The sequence below is a fragment of the Mirounga leonina genome, unplaced genomic scaffold (assembly GCF_011800145.1).
Source record: "Mirounga leonina isolate KUSES-001 unplaced genomic scaffold, KU_Mleo_1.0 Mir_53, whole genome shotgun sequence".
Taxonomy (NCBI): Eukaryota; Metazoa; Chordata; class Mammalia; order Carnivora; family Phocidae; genus Mirounga; species Mirounga leonina.
The window spans coordinates 6,075,694-6,096,446 of NW_023270807.1; the positions used below are offsets into that span (position 1 = coordinate 6,075,694).

At 53.3% G+C, this 20,753-nt stretch overlaps 1 protein-coding gene across 1 annotated transcript in view; it reads left to right on the forward strand.

The window, feature by feature from the left end:
* The window catches only part of GLP1R (glucagon like peptide 1 receptor), a 37,993-nt gene extending 21,492 nt beyond the window's left edge, over window positions 1-16,501 (forward strand). Inside the window, exons 4-13 of the mRNA XM_034991233.1 lie at window positions 591-709; window positions 1,083-1,189; window positions 4,463-4,616; window positions 5,142-5,301; window positions 9,704-9,764; window positions 10,223-10,292; window positions 10,415-10,503; window positions 10,835-10,973; window positions 11,831-11,872; window positions 16,334-16,501. Of these exons, the coding sequence (XP_034847124.1) occupies window positions 591-709; window positions 1,083-1,189; window positions 4,463-4,616; window positions 5,142-5,301; window positions 9,704-9,764; window positions 10,223-10,292; window positions 10,415-10,503; window positions 10,835-10,973; window positions 11,831-11,872; window positions 16,334-16,501 (1,109 nt within the window). The remainder of the gene's footprint in view (window positions 1-590; window positions 710-1,082; window positions 1,190-4,462; window positions 4,617-5,141; window positions 5,302-9,703; window positions 9,765-10,222; window positions 10,293-10,414; window positions 10,504-10,834; window positions 10,974-11,830; window positions 11,873-16,333) is intronic.
* The last annotated feature ends 4,252 nt before the right edge of the window (window positions 16,502-20,753 follow it).

Sequence of the window (20,753 nt, forward strand, 5' to 3'; positions counted from 1 at the left end):
GGCAGGGCTGTGTCTCCTCCTCAGACTGGGGCTCCCTGAGGGCAGGGCTGTGTCCCCCACTCAGACTGGGGCTCCCTGAGGACAGGGCTGTGTCTCTTCCTTCCTCTCAGGAGCTCTCTACCCACCTGTTCCAGGGTCTGTCCTGTCTGTAGCATGTTGGAAGGAGGCAGGGCCTGAGTCCTGAAAATCAGAAGTCACAGTGGGTGTCTGTGGAATTGTCAGCTGGTGAGCGCCAGACCTTGTCAGCAGTGTGATTTGAGGCTAGAAGCAGGCCATGGAAATGGGCTAGAGTTGTCTCATCTCAAAAACATGGCTTCATCAGACTGCATCCCAGGGTGGCCAAGAGGAAAGGCTGAAGGTGGGGCTGGGGGGCCCTTAGTGACTGCCTTTCCTGTCCTGGACCACATGGGCACATGGCAGGAGAGGAGGGTCTGAGTGTGTGAGTGTGAGTGTGAGTGTGTGTGTGTGTAAGAGGTGTTGCTAACTCCTGAAGGTCAGTCCTGGGGGAGCATGAGTGGCCCCCAGGACGGGGAGGAATGAGGGGCCTGTGGCGTCGGGCCAAGGCGCAGCCCCCGCGTCTCTCCGCCCAGTGCTGCAGGGCCGTGTGTATCGATTCTGCACAGCCGAGGGCCTGTGGCTCCGCCAGGACAACTCCAGCTCGCCCTGGAGGAATCTGTCGGAGTGCGAGGAGTCCAAGCGAGGGGAGAGAGTGAGTTGAAGATGGGGCTCTGAGGTGGCGAGGGGTAGCGGGGTCCCAGCATCAGTGGAACAGGGACCCTGGGCATCTGGTGGGCTGGTCTGTGGCTGTTTTGTCTACGCCCCTGCCCCTGGGAGCTTTGCACACCACGCTTGCCGGGTAGAGGTGATGTGTGTTCACCCCACTGGCCTCGGGACAAGGCCCTAGACATCCAAGAACCATGGACATAGGTTATTTTCTTTCTTCGTTCTGGGGTCCCCGGTGCAGCCTGACTCGGGGCCCCGCCTCTGTCCCTGTCCCCATCCCCTGGGAAAGGGGAAGGAAGGATGTGGGAGAGGAGGGCATGGGCTGCCTCACGTGCACGGTATCCCTCGTGTGCACACAGAGCTCCCCAGAGGAACAGCTCCTGTCCTTTTCCGTCATCTACACGGTGGGCTACACACTGTCCTTCTCCGCTCTGGTCATCGCCTCGGCCATCCTCCTGAGCTTCAGGTAAGAAGTGGGGGTCCTGGAGGGGCTGCTTCATCCCAGCTCCCCACTCTGTCCCCAGTAGAGGAGGGAGCACCAAACTAAAGTGACGGTGCAACAGGTTCTTCTCTTAAGAGATCTCTGAAGAGCCTGTTCCCTCCCCACATACAAGGCTGAAAACACAGGATAAGACACTGTATACTTGGTCTAATCTCTACTCTGTAAAAGCATGCCTAGAATACTGCAGAAAAGAAAGACAAACACCACACAAGAAATACCCAAGGGGCACATCCCCAAACCGTAGTAGTGGGTGTAGGATTAGGGGACGTCCTCTCTAGCGAGCATGCGAAGCTTAAGTAGGAATTCCTTATGATTTTAGATAAGATCTCAAGGATTTAAAGATTCTGCCGTCTTTGGAGCTTATCAGCCCCATGGAAAAGGTCTTCCTACATCTAACCTCGAGACATTCCTTCCAGAGGCCCATGTTCTTGCCACTCCCTCCGCACTTGGTGGGGGTGGGTGTGGGGAGGGGGTGTGGGAGGGACAGCTGGGTTCAAGGTCAGGAGGGATTCTGAGTGCAGGGACCTCAGGCTACCAGCCAGCAGAAACAGGACAGGCTTCATTCCTCCTGCTGCCCCCATGGCACCTGGCACAGTGAGTGCTGGGCACACAGTCAGTGCTTAATAAATGCATTCACTCAGTGAATATTCCCCCCTTGTATTATGAAGTATTTCAGAGATCTGAAAATACAGTGGCTGATACTCAGCACTCATGCATCAATACCCAGCACAGTCACGCTGCCCTGGGGGGCCCTCCCTGCCACTGCCCGCCACCCCCCAACCAGAGGGAACCCCCAAAGGGGCTACTTATAATCCCCATGCATCTCTATACTTCTGCCACATTTGTAGTATCTATAAAAATATGTAGCTGCGGGTTTTGCATATTTTTAATGGCATGTTATACATCTCCTTTCACAATGTTATTTTTGGCATGGCATGTTTTTGTGAGATTCATTTATGTTGATACAGGTAGTTCTGTTTCACTTATTTTAACTGTCACTCCAGACTCTGTCGTATCTTCAATTTACAATTGAAGTGTTACAATTTATTTGTTGTCACTTCAATGGGTACTTGAGGTTTCCCTTTTTTTTTCTTCTCTGAATTACAAACCTGACTACAAGTAACATTCTTACTTATGACCCCTTGTGCATTTCTCCAGGGGCACATACCTCTGAGTAGAATTGCCTGCTCTGAACACCATGTGCTTTTGTTAATTTATTAGGTGGAGTTGCTCTCCAAAGTGGTCATACCAGTTTGCCCTCTTACCAGTAATAGAGGAGAGTTCCCTTTGCTTAACATCCTCACCAATATTTACTATTTTCACCTAATTGTTGCTAATCTGAAGTGTGTGAAGTATCTCGTGATTTTAATTTGCATAGCCCGGATTCCTAGAGAGATTAAGCATTTGTGTATGTTTGATTTTGTGAATCACTTATTCCCATCCTTTGCTTACTTTTTTATTGGCTTATTTGGCTTCTTCTTTATTATTTTGGCCTTTGATTACATATTCTTGGTCCTAATCCAGGGTATATCCTCTCTTAATCTGTGATTTATTTTTTCACTCACTTTACGGTGCCTTTTATACATGGAAGTCCTTAATTTTAATGAAAGGAAACAACATATCAGTGTATTCATTTTTACTGATAAAATTTATCAATAAATCTTATTAATTGATAAAGATTGATTTTGCCAATTGATTAAAAAGAACTATCAATTTTTTTTTCCCCCAAAGACCAAATTCCTTTATGGTCTTGTTTAAGAAATCTTAATTTATGCTGGGGTCATAAGTTTTGCGCATTCCTTCTGGTTCTTTAATCCACCTGAAATTAATTTTTGTCGATGGTGAAATTAAGAGATTTAATTTTATTGTTTCCATATATACGTCGAGTTAATTGCTTCAGTACCATTTATGATAGCTCATCCTTTCCCCCTTGGGTTTAGGGTGCGTAATCTGCCATGCAGCAAGAATTGTCTTTGCCTGGGTTGGTTTCTGTCATCTGTATTCTTGCCCGTTGGTCTATTTATCTGCCCGATTGTCAATACCATGGGGCCTTAACTACTGTAAATTCATTGAAAACCTCGGTTCTCTTATAGTAAAGGCCCTTATTTGTGGTTCTTTAGGAGTGTCTGGAGTATTCTTAGCCCTTGGTTCTTTACATGTTTTGAGAGTTCCAGGAAAACAAAAAATCAACCCTGTTGGAATTTTTAGTATAGCTATATTGAATTTATCAATTACGGTGGCAAGAATTGCCACTTTCAAAATAGTGAGTCTTTCTATCCATGAATGTGGGATTTTAAGTCTTCTCTAGCAATTTTAAGCAAGTTTCATTATATTCTCCATAGAGATCTTGCCCATCTTCTGTTAGACTTTTTTCTATGTAGCCAATTAAAAAATTATAAGTGAATTTTTAGAATTTACTTTTTAATTGTTTATTGCTGCTGTATATAAGCGCACATCAGTAATCTTGCTAGATGAACTCTCCTATCAATTCTAATAACTTGTGTGTAGATTATCTTGGATTCTCTATGAAGATACTCTCCCCTCTTTGAATAATGACAATTTTGTTCCTTTATTTCCAATTCTTATGCATTTTTTCCCTTGCACTCTTCCAGCGGCCAGGATCTGTACTACGATGTTGAATAGATGAATAGCTTTGTAAGGTTAGGCAATCCTTATTTTCCTGATTTTGGAGGCAATGCTTATAAAATTCCTCAGTTAAGAATGATGTTTGCTCCCGGTGTGGGTAGATAGCCCTTATTGGAAATGCCCTTGTCTTTGCAGTTAGCTATGCATTTTTACCTGAAAGGACATTGAAATTGTGTCTAATACTTTCTGAATTCCTCCCATGTGCTTCGCGCTCATCTGCCTCCATAAGGCATCCTCAAGGCATGTGAGAGGCAGGTCCTTCCCTCAGGAAGTAAAGCTAAGTCTCCACTGGGGAAAGTGGTCCTCACCCATAAGTCACTTGGCTTACACATGACTCTGCAGAAAAGCTGATGCCGTAGAGGGAAGGATAGTGTGGACGGACGGTGTCCGTGACCACATACCTGAAAGGACTTACACACTGGACCCAGGGAATTTGGGGGGTTGCGAGGAAGAAGGGCATTTTCAGAGGAAGAAAAGACACAGTCCCAGAGGCAGAAACATGCCTGAGGGGTCCATCAGCTTGAGAACTGAGGCTTGTGGAGCAGACCCGTTGGCCATCTTGCCAGGAAGGAGCCTTGCTTTCTCCCACAGACATCTGTACTGTACCCGGAACTACATCCACCTGAACCTGTTTGCGTCCTTCATCCTGCGAGCATTGTCCGTCTTCATCAGGGACGCGGTCCTCAAGTGGATGTACAGCACGGCCCCCCAGCAGCACCAGTGGGACGGGCTCCTCTCCTACCAGGTGTGTGACGTGTTCAGGAAGGGGCCTGGAGGGGGATGCATAGTCAGTGAAGGCCAGCCTCCCCCAACCCACCCAGGCCTGGCACAAAGAAAAGGCAAGAGCTGCTCCGCCTGGTCCTCAGGGAGCCCCCAGTCCGATGGGAGAAGCAGTCCACCCTGGGGAGCCCCCACGCTAAGGAGGTGGATGCTCTCCCTGCCCCTAAGGAGTGGACTTTGGAAACGGAGCCAGGCTTGACTCCCAGCTCTGCTACTTACTAGCTGTAGAGTTTGGGGCAAGTCACTTAAGTTCTCTGGACCTCAGTTTTCTCACCTGTAATGGGGATCATATTAGCTTCTCCCACCCACGATAGTGATTCAGTGAGCTAGAGCAGGCCAAGGTCTTGGCACTGGCCCTGGCAAGAAGGCATTAGCTCTCTCCTCCTTCATTCAAGGTGGTAGGGTAGCAGCTGGGGTAGGGTGGGGAGGGGGGTCAAGAGAGGCAGGGGGCAGAGCTGTTGTCCCCTGGGGACCCTTCCTCTGCCCCCAGGATTCTCTGGGCTGCCGCCTGGTGTTCCTGCTCATGCAGTACTGCGTGGCAGCCAATTACTACTGGCTCCTGGTGGAGGGCGTGTACCTGTACATGCTGTTGGCCTTCTCTGTCTTCTCCGAGCAGCGCATCTTCAGGCTCTATCTGAGCATAGGCTGGGGTAAGGCCCACTGCCATTCGGCTCACGCGCCCCTCCGCCCCAACCTGTGGCGTGGGAGGTGGGAGACCCTGACCTCTCTCAGAACTACTGCCTTCAGGCTACCCCCAGGAAGCCAGCTTGGGACTCAGAACACGCTGCTGGGCCAACAGGCCCGGCCCACTGGCTAACTCTCTCCTGGGCACAGGACTCTCTGCAGGGGGCTGTGGTTACCCTTCCCTCCCTGCATAGCCCTAACCACTTAATGGAAGCAGAGGCCTCCGCCCTATCTGGCCAGATACACCACACGCACCATTGGCGGCCGCGGAACTGTCCTCAAACACCTCTACTTCTGAGACCTCTAGGGATGGAACCCCGCACCCGGTCCTTGATACCCAGGCCCTGAGGGAAATGGAGAGTCCTGGGCCTCAGGGTAGGGGGTCGGTAGGTAAGCGCTGAGGGGCTGTGGCTCTGTCACCCAATGATGAAGAGGAGGGTTCAGAGGAGCCTGGCAGGAAGGGCTGGTCAGCCAGAAGCCCGCTGAGGAGAGGGTGGACCACGGATGTGCCTGGAGCCCAGCTGGAAATGTTCTAGCCAAAAAAGTTTGTGGAGATCCATTGTGTCTTTTTTTTTGCTGGAACATTTCTGGTTGTGCTTCTGCCTCTCGCTGCGTGGGATTCTGATGAGAACAGGGGCTGAGACCCCCACCACCGGCAGTCCCCCAGCCCCCACCCCACGACAGGGAAAACAGATGCAACAGTGCTTACTCTGGAGGGGCCCACCGGAGCCCCCCTGGGACAGAACCAGAGAACCCTGCCCTCTGGCCCTTCCTAAACTGCCCATGTCCCTGTCCCCACCACAGGACCCTGCCCTCCACATTGGGCTTGCCATTCATTCCTTCCTTCCCTACTGTCGTTCCTTCCTTCGCCAGCCTCAGCCTCTGACCATGGCCGCCCCGACCTCTGGGGACTTACCGCCTCAGTCAAGGCCACATGACGTCCCCCTCCCATACTGGTTCCTGCCCCTGAGCCTTTGCAAGGCTGTCCTCCATCCAGCCCGCCTCCTCAGGAAGCCTGCACAGGTTGTCTGGCCCTCTCAGCCTCCCTGTCCCTGTTCTCCCCCTGCATTCCTTTCTGCTGCTATCCCTCGTTCACTTGGCTCTCTACGGCCCCACTGTAGAAGGGGGCCTCTAAAGGGGGCATCACTATCTTGAAGGCATCAAGGCCCAGAGAGGGCAGGCCCTTATAGGCAGAGCAAGCACTGGAAACAGGCCTCCTGACTCCCAGGCCCTGGGCCCCTGCTGCCCCTCATGGAAAATTCTCTGTCCTGTGCTGCCTCTGTAGTCCGCTGAAGGCCCAGCTGAGCAAGCTCAGGCCTCTGCACAGGTGGGCAGGTGGCCTGGCCTCTGTGTCCCACTCCCTGCTTCCACCCTTCCCTCCTCCTCCCACAGGCCCCACCCCTCCCTGCTCTGCCTTCCTCCCCTCCCAGGCTAGGGCAGTCACCCAGGCAGGGGGCAGCTGGAGAGCCCTGCTGCTAACTGAGGGTGGGTGGGGTTAGCTCTTTGAGAGGAGCTCTGGGAAGCCTGTCCTTAGGGTGGGGGACCGTGTCTGTCCATTCTGGGAAACAGCATCAGCACTGTTAGTGCCTGTCTCCATGGTGACCCGAGGGCAGGAACAATCAGAGGGACAGTGTGATGTGTGCAGAGAAGCGGGGGTGGTTGGTGGAGGGTTGGTGGGGACACATGGCATCCGAGAGGTTTCTGAATGTGAAATGGGGGAAGTGTGCTCATCCTTTCCCACCACCCCATGCCGTGGCTCAGGGCTCAGGGTCGGAGGGGGCACAGGGATAGGACCTGGGGGACCTTCCTTCCCCTGAGAACACCCTTATCTTGAGGAATTGGGATGGGGAGATACAGAGAGAGACAGAGGGGCAAGGACAGAGGACAGAGAGCCAGATCCGCAAAGAGCTTAGCTGTGGGGCCAGGAGACCTAGCCCATGCTGGGATGCTTGGAAACAACTTTTAGCTTCACGTGCGAGCAGAAGAATCAAAATTAAAACTCTGACACAGTTGGGGAGTCCCCAAAAGACATGTCAGCTTCCACAGCCATCTGTCAGCAGCAGGGTGCCCCCATACCCCACCACAAAGGGGCTGCCCGGCGGGGGTAGGGGGGCAAGTGATGACAAGGGAATCATTACTTCTCAGGGCCAGTTCTGTGTGACTTAATTTGGGCTTTTTTTTTTTTCTCCAGCCTGTCTTGTTGACTTTCTAAGCAGCCAGCAGGGAGTATGTCACATATGCATGTGGCAGAGCCCTAGTGTCTGCATTTTTAAAAGGGCTTTGTTAAGGAGAGGCTGATGAATGAATGAAGTTCGCAGGGTCTTATTGATAACATGAGTGAGCTCCCCAGTCCTGGAGTGGAGTCTCAGGGAGAAAGAACAGCAGGTGGCTGGGGATGCCCAAGAAGGAGGTTTCCATGGGTGTGCATGGCTCAGGGAATTGGCAGGTTCTTGCCTGGAGAGTTTCCCTTCTCTCATTGATATATTGATCCACTCATTCCTTCCTTCCATCCTCTCGGAGGATATTCTATGTGGCAAGCTCTGTGCTATGTCCTGAGGACTTTGGAAGCCACCCGTCCCTTGTGCAGTCTCATGAAGGCCTGTTACTAAAGCATCATGGATGCTCAGAGGTCTGGTTTGTGTGAAAATAAGTGGCCAAGGAGAAAGACATCTGATGAAGAATGCTGGTCAGCTGCTCTTCCTCTGTGCCCTGTCTGCACCGTAGTTCTAGGCATACCAGCTACTCAGGAGCTGCTCTTGAGGACACGGAGCATGGTGACAGGAAAGGCTATGAAGTGGGCTCCACCCTGGAAACGTGCTCTGGGGGGAGACCCCCCTAAAGCCACACATGCATATGCACGGACCCCCCCACCACACACTCACATCTGTGTCCATACACCTTAATATGCACACTCTTACCTATCTCCCACCCTGGGAGAGGCACCCGTAGGGACAGGTGTGGGGAGTTGGTGCAGAAAGCCACTGAAGATGGTTGGCATGGGCGCGGGAGGGCAGCCCTGCCTTCTAGTCCTACCTGTGCCCTCCTGAGCTCCTGGTTCATCTCCATCTGTCGTGAGGATGGGCAGTCCATTTGAAGTTGGCAAACGTATTGAGCCCTCAGGGCGAGCCAAGCACCGAAACTCTGAAGATGAATGAGGCTCTCCCCTGAAGGAGCTGGAAACCAGTAGAATGAGTTCTCTACTGCTGCGGAACAGAAGACCCCACAACTTAGCTGCTGAAAGCAGCCATTCTTATCATAGTTTCTGTGGGTGCGAATCTGGGTTCAGTTGAGCTGCATGCCTCTGGCTCAAAGTCTCTAACAGGGATGCAGTCAAGCCTTCGCCCCGGGTTGTTGTCAACACAAGTCTTCCCTGGGGTTGGAGAATCCCTCGCAAACTCACTCGCAAGGCTGTTAGGAAGCGCGGGTCTTGCTGCCTGTTGGCTGGAGGCCTCCCTTCCTCACCACAGGGGCCTCCACGGGCTGTCTGAGTGCCCTCATGACCTGGCAAATGGTGTCCCCCAGAGCAAGCGATCAGGTTGAGAGAGAGAGCCCAAGGCAAGCCTTGTATAGCCTTTTAAGACAGTCTTTGATAACCTAATCTCAGAAGTGACATGCCGTCACTTCTGTGTACGTTGTCAGGACGCAGACCGATCCTGACACAGCATTGGCTACAGCACGGTGTGAAAGCCGGGAGGTGGGGGCCGCTGGGGGCCTTCCTAGAGGCCGCCCACCACACCTGTTGAGTCTCAGCCGAGTGTTGAGTGTTAACGTTGGAGCTGTTGTGACCGTGGGCCACCGTGCAGTTAGCTGGGCTGTTGGCATCAAAGTCAGGGCCCCTACCTCCCCTCCAGGCTTCTGCCCAGCCACCTGCAACGTGTGCAGGTTGGACGTAGGTGGCTGGAGGGGCTTCTGGTGCCTGAAGGCGTTGATTGAGATGGGCATGTGGGCCGTGGCAGGGGAAGAAGGGCAGCAGAGGGTTGGCCTGTCCCCACCTCATCCAGCATGCTCTCCCCACTCCATGGCCTGGTCCCTCTGTTACCTGGGTGTCCTCATCCTCATGCCTCAGCCAGGACTCGGGGGTGGGCTCCGACAGTGTGCCTGGGAGGGGGGGACTGGGGGGGACAGATACAGCTGGAACGTGGTAGGATCCTCTCTCGGAGGAAGAGTCCGGGAGCGGGGCGGGGGGAGGGTGTTGGTGCTGCCTCGCTCTCCCGCTCCCAGACCAGCCTAGCTCCACATGTGCCAGGAAGTGGTTTGTGGCCAAGGCAAGGGGAGGGGCCTGGGGAAGGAGAGGCCCCTGGGTGTGCCCGGTGCAGGCTCGGGCCTGCCAGCCCTCGCCCCTCTCTCTCTTTCCCTCTCTCCTCTCAGGTGTTCCCCTGCTGTTTGTTATCCCCTGGGGCATTGTCAAGTACCTCTATGAGGATGAGGGGTGAGTGTCCTGCTCCTGGGTCCCCATCCTCAGACCTCATGGGATTCCTTGACTCCTGGGGTGCGTCGCTACTACCCATTGGGAGGATAAACCAAGGAACCAGGAGCTTAATTTACCAATTTAGTTCTCTAATCCCCCTTCCCTACTCCTCCCCAGGACTGTGATGACAGTGCTGGGTCCATGGGGTCTGTAGTGTTTTTCTGTAATAATCGTGAAATGTTTCTGCTATTTTGTGTGTGATGCTAGGCACACACATGACTGTTTGTAGGTTCCTGAAGGGGCCATGTGTATCTCTCTGTGTGACCATGTATTTAGGACTCTGGGTGTGTGTGTGTGGCTTGAAGGACTCTGCATGAGTCTGTGGGACTGGTTGTTGGATAGCTCATGGTGGCCATGTTTGTGTGCCCCTGGGCCTGCACCGTGAGCTGGGGGCTTTGTGTGTCTCCCTTCCTCTTCAGCTGCTGGACCAGGAACTCCAACATGAATTACTGGCTCATTATCCGGCTGCCCATTCTCTTTGCCATTGGGGTGAGTGATAGTGTGGGGGCAGGGCTGGCTGTTCTGGTGGGCCCGGAGTTGCTGCGGGAAGGCCTGGAGACTGTGGGTGTTTCGAGAGGGCCTCTAGCCACCCTCTCCCCTCTGCCCCGCAGGTGAACTTCCTCATCTTTATCCGGGTCATCTGCATTGTGGTGTCCAAACTCAAAGCCAATCTCATGTGCAAGACGGACATCAAGTGCAGGTGATGTGCCTGAGCTGGCTCTGTTGGACACCTCAGCCCTTGCTTCCGGAAGAGACAGAGAGATCCTGGGGTGCTGAGCTTGGAGCCCTACATGACCTTCTTCTCCCACCTGGCCCACCCTGGGACCCCAAGCCTTGTCCTTGGCCCTGGACCTGGGGCAGCTCCTGGGCTTCTGGGGGTCTTGACCTCTACTTCCCCCTTGCCAGGCAGCCCAGCCCAGCGTATTTGGGGTGGGAGAGTGTCTATCACCCCTAGATGTGGGGTTGGGGCACAGAAAGGGGAAAGAGTCCATTGGGAGAGATCCAGAACAATGTCTTCACCTCACCCTCAGGCTTGCCAAGTCCACACTGACGCTCATCCCCCTGCTGGGGACCCACGAGGTTGTCTTTGCCTTTGTGATGGATGAACACGCCCGGGGGACGCTGCGCTTAATCAAGCTGTTCACAGAGCTCTCCTTCACCTCCTTCCAGGTGACCTCATGGTCGGGGGTCCTCTTGCCAAGTCGCAGAGTGGGAGTGGGGCAGAGACCAGCCTGTACCATGCAGATGGGCACCCTGGGGCCTGGGGAGAAAGAGGGCTGTGCCCAGGGTTCCATGGCTGGAGCACAGCTAGGGCTAGAATCAGCGTCCAGCACCCCCCGCATGGGACAGGAAGCCTTCCCAGAGGTAGCCTGGCTTCACAGCAGCCATCTACCGGGCTGCTGCTCGGTGGCAGACACCCCGCCAGGGGCTTTGCCCACATTGTGCATTTATCCTCACAGCATCCCAGGAGCTGTGCGGGATCACCCGATTTCACAGAGGAAGAAACTGAAGCTCAGAGATGTGAAAACAAGATGTGCCGGGTCACATGGTTTCCAAAGCCAAGAATTCATCCTCTCCACTAGTATTAGATGATGCCGAGGGTGTAGATGTATGAGAGCCTGGTCCCAGCCCCTCAGGAGGCCTGTGGGAGGGCCACACGCACAGAGGCCCGTGCACGTGCACTTCACATATGTGCGCACACATACACACATAGATCACAGTTCTGGAGCACTGAGTGTGCTGAGTGAGCAGACGGAGCCATGATGGGGAAGATGATCAGAGGACTTTCTAGGGTCAGACCTCCTCAAGGAGAGGGTGGTAAAAGAGCTTCTTCAGTATCTAAGCAAGGGGTCTTCTTCTTTCTCCAGAAAGGAAAGGAGGAGGAACCCACCACTCCGGCTCTGGGCCTACCTGGGCTGCCCAGTCTGAGGAGGTGGATGTTGGGCTGGAGTCCCAAGGAGTTCAGGGTCTCCCTGCAGGGCACCTCCCTCCCGCTTCCTCCCTGCTGACATGACTCTTGTTTCCAGGGGCTGATGGTCGCCATCTTGTACTGCTTTGTCAACAATGAGGTAAGGCCTAAGGGGGACAGTGGGGACACTTATGGGCTGCTACTATGCTTATGGGCTGTTCTAGAGTTGTCAATGGGGACTCCCATCCATCTTTTCAGCTGAAACTCCATACCCATCCCACTAGGCACTAAAGCTGAGGAGACATCTTGTCCATGAGTTGTATTCTGTGCATGGCTCTCTCTCTCTCATGGCTCTCTCTCTTTCTCTCTCTCTCTCTCTCTCACACACACACACACACAGGCATACCCTAATGGATGTGAACTTGGGGAAGACCCAGCCTTGTGTGAAGGGAGTACCGAGTGAACAGGTGGTGGTTAAAAGGTGATTCAGCAGCAGACGTACCCAAGTCACGTACTGGGGCTTTAATAATCACTATCTTATTTGTCACTGCTTCCTCCCTCTCCCACAAAAAAAAAAAAAAAAAAATCCCTGCTAAAATTATGGTTTTATTATTCCCATTTTTCACACATGAGATCACTGGAGATCAGAGAGAATAGGAAGCTTGCCCCAGGTTCGGCCTGGAAGTGGCAGAGCTGGGACTGGAATGCATTCTAACAGAGAGAGGAAAGTACCCACTCTCTGTGTGCAGGGGAGAGCCCCGCACACCGGGGCAAAGGGTGTGTTCCTCCGGGGGCTTTCTGCTCGCTGGGGTGGAAGGGGGCTGTTGCTGACCCCCACACCCTCTCCTGCAGACCCTCCTGGACCACAGCCCTCCCTTCCCTGAGACCGTCAGCCCCCAGCAGGAGGGGGTACCTGGGCCTATGGTGCCTGGGGAAAGCGCCTTCCGCCCGCCCGGGTACCCAGCTTGATCTGGTGCAGATCAGGAGCAGCCCCACTCCGTCAAACTGGATGCCACAAATACCACAGCACCACCGCCCCCTCCTTCCAGAGGGGAAACAGATAATAGTACTAGATGAGGCGCCGGGGTCATCTGGGGAAGTAGCCACAAGAGGGTTAACCCCGGCAGGGAAGAGAGGGTGGGAAATCTCCCATTCCAGAGTCTGCGGGGCAAACTGAAGACTCTCTGAACTCTATTCAGGCCCAGGTGAGAGTTTATATCCATGAGGCTGGGGCTCAGATGACCCGTGGACACAGCTCCCCGAAGGGCTGGTGCTCTTGGTGTGGCTTTTTTTTTTTTTTTTTAAGATTTTATTTATTTATTTGAGAGAGAGAGAATGAGAGACAGAGAGCATGAGAGGGAAGAGGGTCAGAGGGAGAAGCAGACTCCCCGCCGAGCAGGGAGCCCGATGCGGGACTCGATCCTGGGACTCCAGGATCATGACCTGAGCCGAAGGCAGTTGCTTAACCAACTGAGCCACCCAGGCGTCCCTTGGTGTGGCTTCTGTCACGAGTCTGGTATCCCAGAGTTCAGAGATCTCAAGAGTCTGCATTCATACACTAGTTTTACTTGTGCTCTGGGTATGGGGGACGTGGGGGCGGCAGTGGGTGGGGACCTTGGTATTTCAGGGAGCCATGACATGGCTCAAAGAGCAATGCGATGCCGTGGGAAAGATGTGGGACGTGGGCTTTGGCGTCAGGCCTCTGCTCCCATCCAGGCCCCATCGCTTAATGAGCTGTGTGGCTTTGGGCAAGTCACATGCCCACAGTCTCATACCTATTTCCTCTTCTGCAAAGTGGAGTTAATGATGCTCAGAGCACATGGAGCTCTAAAAGGGCGGGAAACACTTCCTGAGTGTTTACTATGTATAAGGGGCTCACATGTTTTATTAAATGCAATCTATGTAGCAGGTATTGTCATCATTCTACAGGTGAGAAAATTAAGCCTTGGCGAAATGAAATGAATAGCCCCAGTTCAGCAGCTAGAAGGTGGTGAAGCTGGTGGACGGGGAGGGGTCTCCTGTGATGGCTCAGGGCTGCAGGGGCTGGGAAAGGGAGGCAGTGAGTGGCCCATAGATGCGTTCTGGCCCTTCCTATGGGCCGGTCTCAGAGGGCCAACCAGGCTCCGTGTGGGGTGGGCCGGGGAAAGAGAGGAGGCCGGTGTAGAGCACACTCACGGGGCCTTGTCCTACAGGCCCTTGATCCACGGGAGGCAGCACGATGTGCCAGCCTACTTCTTCCCCACATCCAAGCCTTCACAAAGAACTTCCTAAAAACCTGAAGAAAATGTTGAGAAACGAGCTCTGCAGGAGGGGCATTCCCCTCAGGAATGGTTCTCAGCTGGAGGGGTGAGGTGCTACCTGGCCCTAAGCTCTGCTGCTTTATTTCCCAGGGACAGGGGCAGGGTGGCAGGTGTCCCTGTGTGGGCTGGAGAGAGTGAGGCTCCCCTCTGTGCACTTCTGCCCCTTCTCACCTTCTTGGTCCCTCGTGGTTCCCGTTTCCCACTTCTTCTCCCTCCTCTTCCCCAAAACCACGCCCGCAACATATGTTGCCCCCAACACACATGCGTGCGAGGCTTCCCCACCACTTCTGTGGAGAGTCTCCAGGACCCTGGCTGAGTCTCCTTCCAACTGTCTTCCTCAAAGCCCGTCACCCAACACCTCCCCACTTCACCCACCCCCCAAGGCTAGCCCAGCTTTGTCAGGAGGGAGGGGCGGGCACACATGCCCCTGGGCAACTAATGACCCCTGAGTCACCAGATCCCCAGCTGGCCTCTCCCCTTGGGCTCTCCCAGGCTCATGCTGTGGGGTCCAGGAGGCCAGTGTACCGCCCGGTTCCCCAGAGACACCTCAGGGCCTGGCTCCTCCAGGCACCAGGACAGACGTGTCACCTTCACTGGGCCACAAAAACACACGTGGCTCTTGGGCTGAGATCCCTGTCCGCAAAAGCTGTTCTCCAGACCCAAGGTTGCCATGGCAATGCCAGGTACTTGTGACCCGAAGAGAAAACATGGCCTGGACATGGGTCCTGCCTCAGCTGCCTGGAGAGTGGGCCTCGGGGAGGGGAGGCCTGGGGGTGGTTCTGCTGTGGCTCGCGTCCTCTCACCATGGCTCTGACCCAGGAGCCTGAGTGCCGGTCCCAGATCTGCCGCTACCCAGTCGTGCGATCTGGGGCAGTCACTTTGCTTCTCCCCCCCCCCCCCGAGTGTAAACAGAAGTGAGTGAATCACCGATTCCTCACAAATCCCAGAGCCAGGGGCCTGGCCAGACAGGCCCTCAGAGGCAGGGAGTCGGGTAAACCTAGCGTGTGAAGAAGCGCACCGGCCTAAGTGCTGGGACAGGTGTCTGGGACCATGGTGTCATCCCCCCTGTTTCACTGTAATAACTCAGTAGCAGAAAGAGCCCCGTGTCAGATGCTCATTTTGTCACTCACTCCTTCCCTCAGCCCATTTACAAAGCACATGTGGAGGGCCTGCTCTCTGTGGGACACTGTGCTAGGTCCAGGGATCCCAGATGAGGACGAGGTGGTCCCGGCCCTCACCGGGCTGAGTGGGGAGGAGAGGTGCCTGAACCAGCATGACCTAAAGAGTCCTGGGAGCCAGGAGGCCAGGGCTTAGGAGACCAGCTTTGAGGTCAGCCCCGATCTAGGTTTGGATCCCGGCTGAGATGGAGGGAAATACGGAAATACTCTGCACCTCCGTTTCTCCACCTCTCAGCGGGCAAGAACAACAGGAGCTACTTCACAGGGTTGCTGAGAAAGTTAACTAAAATAATCTGTGGGAAGTGCTGGGCATGTAGCAAGTGCCCAATAAATGGTGGCTTTTCAGGACAGTTGTCTTGACGGGGACCATCGCAGAGGTTCAGGAAAAGTGCTGAGGGTGATGGAGGCTGAAAGGGTCGCATGTGTCAGCGCTCTGAGAAGTCCCGGTCCGGTCCCTCTTCCTGCTGGTGTCCAGGAAACCACCTCAGTCCCTGAGGTGGCTTCCCACAGATGTGCCTCAGTTTACCATCTTTCTCCCCAGCCTCCGCAGTTAAGGGCTGTGAGATGAGATTGGTCTCCATGCTGCTGTACAAGCAGAGGCCCCCGTCAGCCTCTGGTGTCCCGGTGCCCCCCTGTCGGCGGCCATGGGCTGGTCTGCTCGGTGTCCCTCACGCACCCACGCCTGGGTGCCCCCAGTGCCGCTGCCCGGGAGACCAGGGCTGTCCTGGCAGGCAGGCTCGGGCCACCTTGGCTCCACGCTGCTCAAAGTTAGGCTCTCCCTCCTCCTCGTCTCCTCCGTCCTGGTTCCTGTCTCCCGCATTGCTCTCGCTCTCATTCTCTTCCATTAAATAATAGCGTGATGGATTGCGGAGGGGCCTTAGCTGAGTCACGGAGTTTAGAGATGGAAGAGACCAATTAGGTCATCAACATCATCTCTCTCCTGAGGAGAGGCGGAAAATAGGAGACAACGATAAACAATTTTATTGGGATATTAATTTAGGCGCCTGAAGGCCTTGACTTGTGTCTCTTAATATAATGCAGTGGATTTCCCCCCCCTCCTCCCCTACTAATGTAATAACGGGGCCATTTTGTGGGCAGTTGGTTTGCATGACGGCTTTTGTTTCCCTCCTTTTCCCATGGAAGGTCCAGATGGAATTTCGGAGGAGCTGGGAACGCTGGCGGCTCAAGCACTTGCACATCCAGAGGGACAGCAGCATGAAACCCCTCAAGTGCCCCACCAGCAGCCTGAGCAGCGGGGGCACGGTGGGCAGCAGCGTCTACGCAGCCACCTGCCAGGCCTCCTGCAGTTAAGCCCCCAGCACCTGCCCTCCCTGTGGTCTTGCTGCTGGCTGGCCGGCCGGCCCAGGTCGGAGAGCCCCTGCCGGGGCTGGGGGAGGGAGGGACACACACTCGCATCCATCCCTGCTTTCCTTTCCCAAACCCATCAGACAGGCAAACGGGCAGTGCCTCCTGGGACCTGTGGCCACATTTCCTCTGAGGAGAAACAGCTTGCTAATTTGATCACTGTGGCAGGAGGACAGAAAAACCGATTGCTGCTAAACTGAGCAGGGTTTCTTCCCGTGAAGCCACCAGGCCCCTGGGGTACCCCAAGACAGAGCAGCAAATCAGCCCCAGACTCACACTCAAGGTCAATGGCTTATTAGCGAGATCGGGGCGTGCAAGAGGAGGTGCTTCTGAAAGAGGCTCATATAACCTCAGCCAAACAGAGCTGAGGGAATGCGAGCCAACTCTGTTTGCCTCCGGTTGGGTCACCACCCCCACCGCCTCCTCATGAAGGGACGCTCTTCCCATGTCTGCATTGCTTGTTCATCTTGCCCCCTCATCTCACCACCCTGCTTCTCTGTGGGGGCTTTGTTTGGGCCACCAGTGGCAGCTATTTCTAGAAATGGCTGTGGGTGGTGTTGAGCATGAATGCTGAGAAGGTGCCTGATGGGTTCTTTTGCTGGTGCCCACTTCTCCCGTGGGTATCTGACCTGCCTGGGTGCCTGCTGCCAGTGTGCCCAGGGAACCAGGGCAGGCCCACTGCTGAGGAGCCCATCTCTCTGGGTGAGCTCTGAATTCTAGTCTAGAGATGCTCCAGAACCCTCTGGGGTTCAATGAGGGAACTTTAGGAATGCTTGCACTGGGGGGATAGTGTACCTGCAACTGTCAGGAACCCAGAGGGCCGAGAGCTTTACTTCCACCTCTCTGGGGAAAGGCTTTTTATTTGTGACCGGATTATGTATCTTGCATGGGAGTTTGGGTGTGCCCTCTAACTTTAAGAGACTTCTGGGGGAAACTACCTGTCGCCACTGTTACCATGGAGAGGCGGTCTTCCCCTAACCTTGGTTTCTTCCCCTTGAAAGTCCCCCACTTGAGACCTTGTATATACTTGATTCGTTTTTCTTTATTGCTGTGAACAGTCTGCATGTGCAAATGTGTGATTCTGATTTCCCCCACCTGATGGAAAAAAGAATGAAGCCATTGTGATTGTTTGTGGTGGTGTTGCAGGGAATGGCGTAGCAATGAATTTGACTCAGCCACAGTTTGAGCTCATCAGTGTTTTCCCTGTCTCCAGTTTCATCCCATAAACAATGAGCAGCAGAGAGGCTACAGAGGGGAAACCCAGACAGAAGGGAGACAGCCATCCCAGGGAGGCTGGCAATGGAGTCTGTGGATGCAAAGGAAGTTTCCAGAGTAGGACAGAGCTCTTAGGAGAGTCCAGACCTCCTGGGAAGGCAGAGGGAGTAGCTTCGGGTGAATTCCTTTATGGGCCCATCTCTCCCTCCTTCTCCTTTTTAAGTGGTGGGGGACCTTCCCCCAAAACCTTGCACCAGACACATTTTCCTGTGCCTCTCAGAGAGGCATGTGATGTACAGGGGAAATAATAATGGGACATAAAACACATCAAGCAGAAAATTTCTTATACTTCAGCTTCAGTGAAGTGTTGTGTCTATGTTAATGGGGAAGTTGAACCTCAGGCTAAAGAAGAATTGTGCAGACTGGCTCCTGGAGAAAGTGTAGAGAGGTGGGGGATGGGGACACCCCTGCTTCCCCAGAATAAGGGAGGATTTTCCAACAAGCCCCACTCCTTGGCTTTCCCTTTGGATGGGGGCGGGGGAAGATGAACACCCATGAGCTGACGTGGGGTTCAGCTCTGGTGCCAGTGTTTCAGTTTGGGATAAACTGGAAGATTTTGAGAATCATTAATACACGGCACAGCAAAAAAAGAGAAAGAACCAGATTGATATAACCTGAGAGAAATAAATTGTTGGGGGGGGTTGCAATTGTGGGGAGAAAGTGTTTAGTCAGGCACCAGGGAAGCTCAGACAGTTTGGTTTAAACTGTAAGTAGAGTTCTTTTCCCAGCTGGTACTGGTGATTCTTGATCTCAGAAGGCTCATCACACCCCCGTGCTCCAAGACTTGTAACACTGAGGAACTGTTTCCTTCATAGATACATATCAGATGCTGAAGAAATATTTTCTTTGCTCCAAGACCCACACTATTAATATTCATTTGATTGGCAATGTACTCCCGCCAAACTATTCTCAAGCTCTCCTACGCTAAATATAACTCGAAGAGATCTGGGAACAATCCCATGCCATGTACTCCCACATTCCACTAGCTGTTTACATGAGTGACGCCGTAAGTGTGAAGCTTGCTGCACACACTCTTATCTGCCTCTGTCCTGGGAGTACGATTGCTGACCAGCAGGTGTGGACGGTGTGTGTGTGTGTCCGCCGCGCAGCCAGCAGGGTCTGATGACTATTGCGAAGTGAGCCCGAGTTCAGCACTCTGGCCAGCTCCCTCCTTAGGGGCTTAAATCAAGTCGACTCCGTCTTTGCCATGTCAACCTTTAGAACAGCTAAATCACAGAACTGAAACAAACCGCTTACACTGCAAAGCTGCCTTCAAGATGACTCTCCAGATTGCCCGCATGATTTTCAACTGCCTCAAGGCAATCCCCACTGAAGCCCATACCAGTGGTGTTATTGAAGACTCAGAGCAGGGAAAGACCTGCCCTGATCTAGAGAAGTGAGGAGGGAGGCTTGCAGAGCTGACTTGCTGGAGGGTGGCTGGGCTGGGCCTCCCAAGTCCAGTGAGGCCTCTGGGAAGGATAGGTAAGAAATAGAAACAGCCATTCAAGATCCTCTTAGTGAAAGTCGGCAACGTGTATCTGAAGTTTCTGTTAAAAAGGAAATGCAGCAGCAAAAGTTAGGTCAGCTAGTGAAGGCACCACCTCCTCAGGGACTTATACTATCGAGAGGAGGGGAAGGCTGCACTTTACTATCTCTACTGTAGTACTTCATTCATCCTTGTCTTAAAATTAAGCAGTTGAGATGCTGCAGAGCACACATATACATAGACACAGCAAGTTAGCATTTTGAATAGCTAATCCAGCACTCTTTTAATGGGTTGGCTGAATGGTTTTCTGATGCATCTGTGCTTATTTGACAAGTTGCTCTGCCAGCCACACAGAGTGAACTAAAAGAACCAGAAAAAGGTCCTGGGCCTTCCCCTTTGGCTCTCTAGTCTTCCTGAAGTTGGAGAAGACTAGCAAACTGAGCAGCGTTAACCTAGCAGAGATGGAATGGCCACCACAAGGGCGAATGGAGTCAGCTCACAATCACACCCTGAAAGGCTCAGTTGCCTCATCAGGGTGCGCCATCTTTCAGCAGCTCCTGTCTTCATCCACAAGGAGAGAACAGTCCGGGGGAGGGTGTGTCCTGTGCACAGCAGCACACAGTTAGGAGATGATGAGTCTGGAAGCATCCCAACCACTGTGAAGGTCATGGGACCACAGAGTCCAAGGTGAAGATGTGCGAGAGCCTGAGCTATAGATGTTTTCTCTCTATGCACAGACGGGGTTTGCATTATTGCTAATGCCTGAGACGTGCTCAGGGAAGATAAAATATATTCCAGAGGTTTATTTTCCCTCCACTGAATTGATTCTAATCTACGGTGCTGACCCTGCTTTTGGCTCCTACGAGGAGCCAAACTCGATAAAAAAAACTCTCAAAATATGTCGGCTTCCTCTGCTATGACAGCTATGTGAATGACATGCTAAGTATTTCAATAGAAACCAAGTTAGTAGCAACTCAAACTTTTTTTTTTACCCCTTTCTGTTGCTGGAGTGAGGTTTTTTGGGGAAAGAAAATGTGAGAAACTTCTGCAAACAACATCGCCATGCCCCTACAGTGTTACCTGCTGGCTCAAACCAGCTCTGCAGCCATGCCTGGAGGCCAGAGCAGGAAGTATTGTTAAGCAGTGTAATTCAAACACTTAATGCCACAGTGTGTCTACAGTGTCTATAATTACTTCTGCTCTGCCAGTGGATACAGATTGGCAGGAAGCAGATAAGCATAATTGTTTCCCCATTAACGATCCAAATCTCTTGGACTTCACCTACATCTGAATCTATCAGAGGGGAGAGTTTTTGCTTCTCCTTTTTGGCCATTTTAGCCAGTTTCTCCGGACCTGATCCAGCGGTGCGTTTTCTCTCTGATGCACCCCAGTTCCTCCCCACCCCCACACTACCTCCCTCACCCCCACCTCCCCATC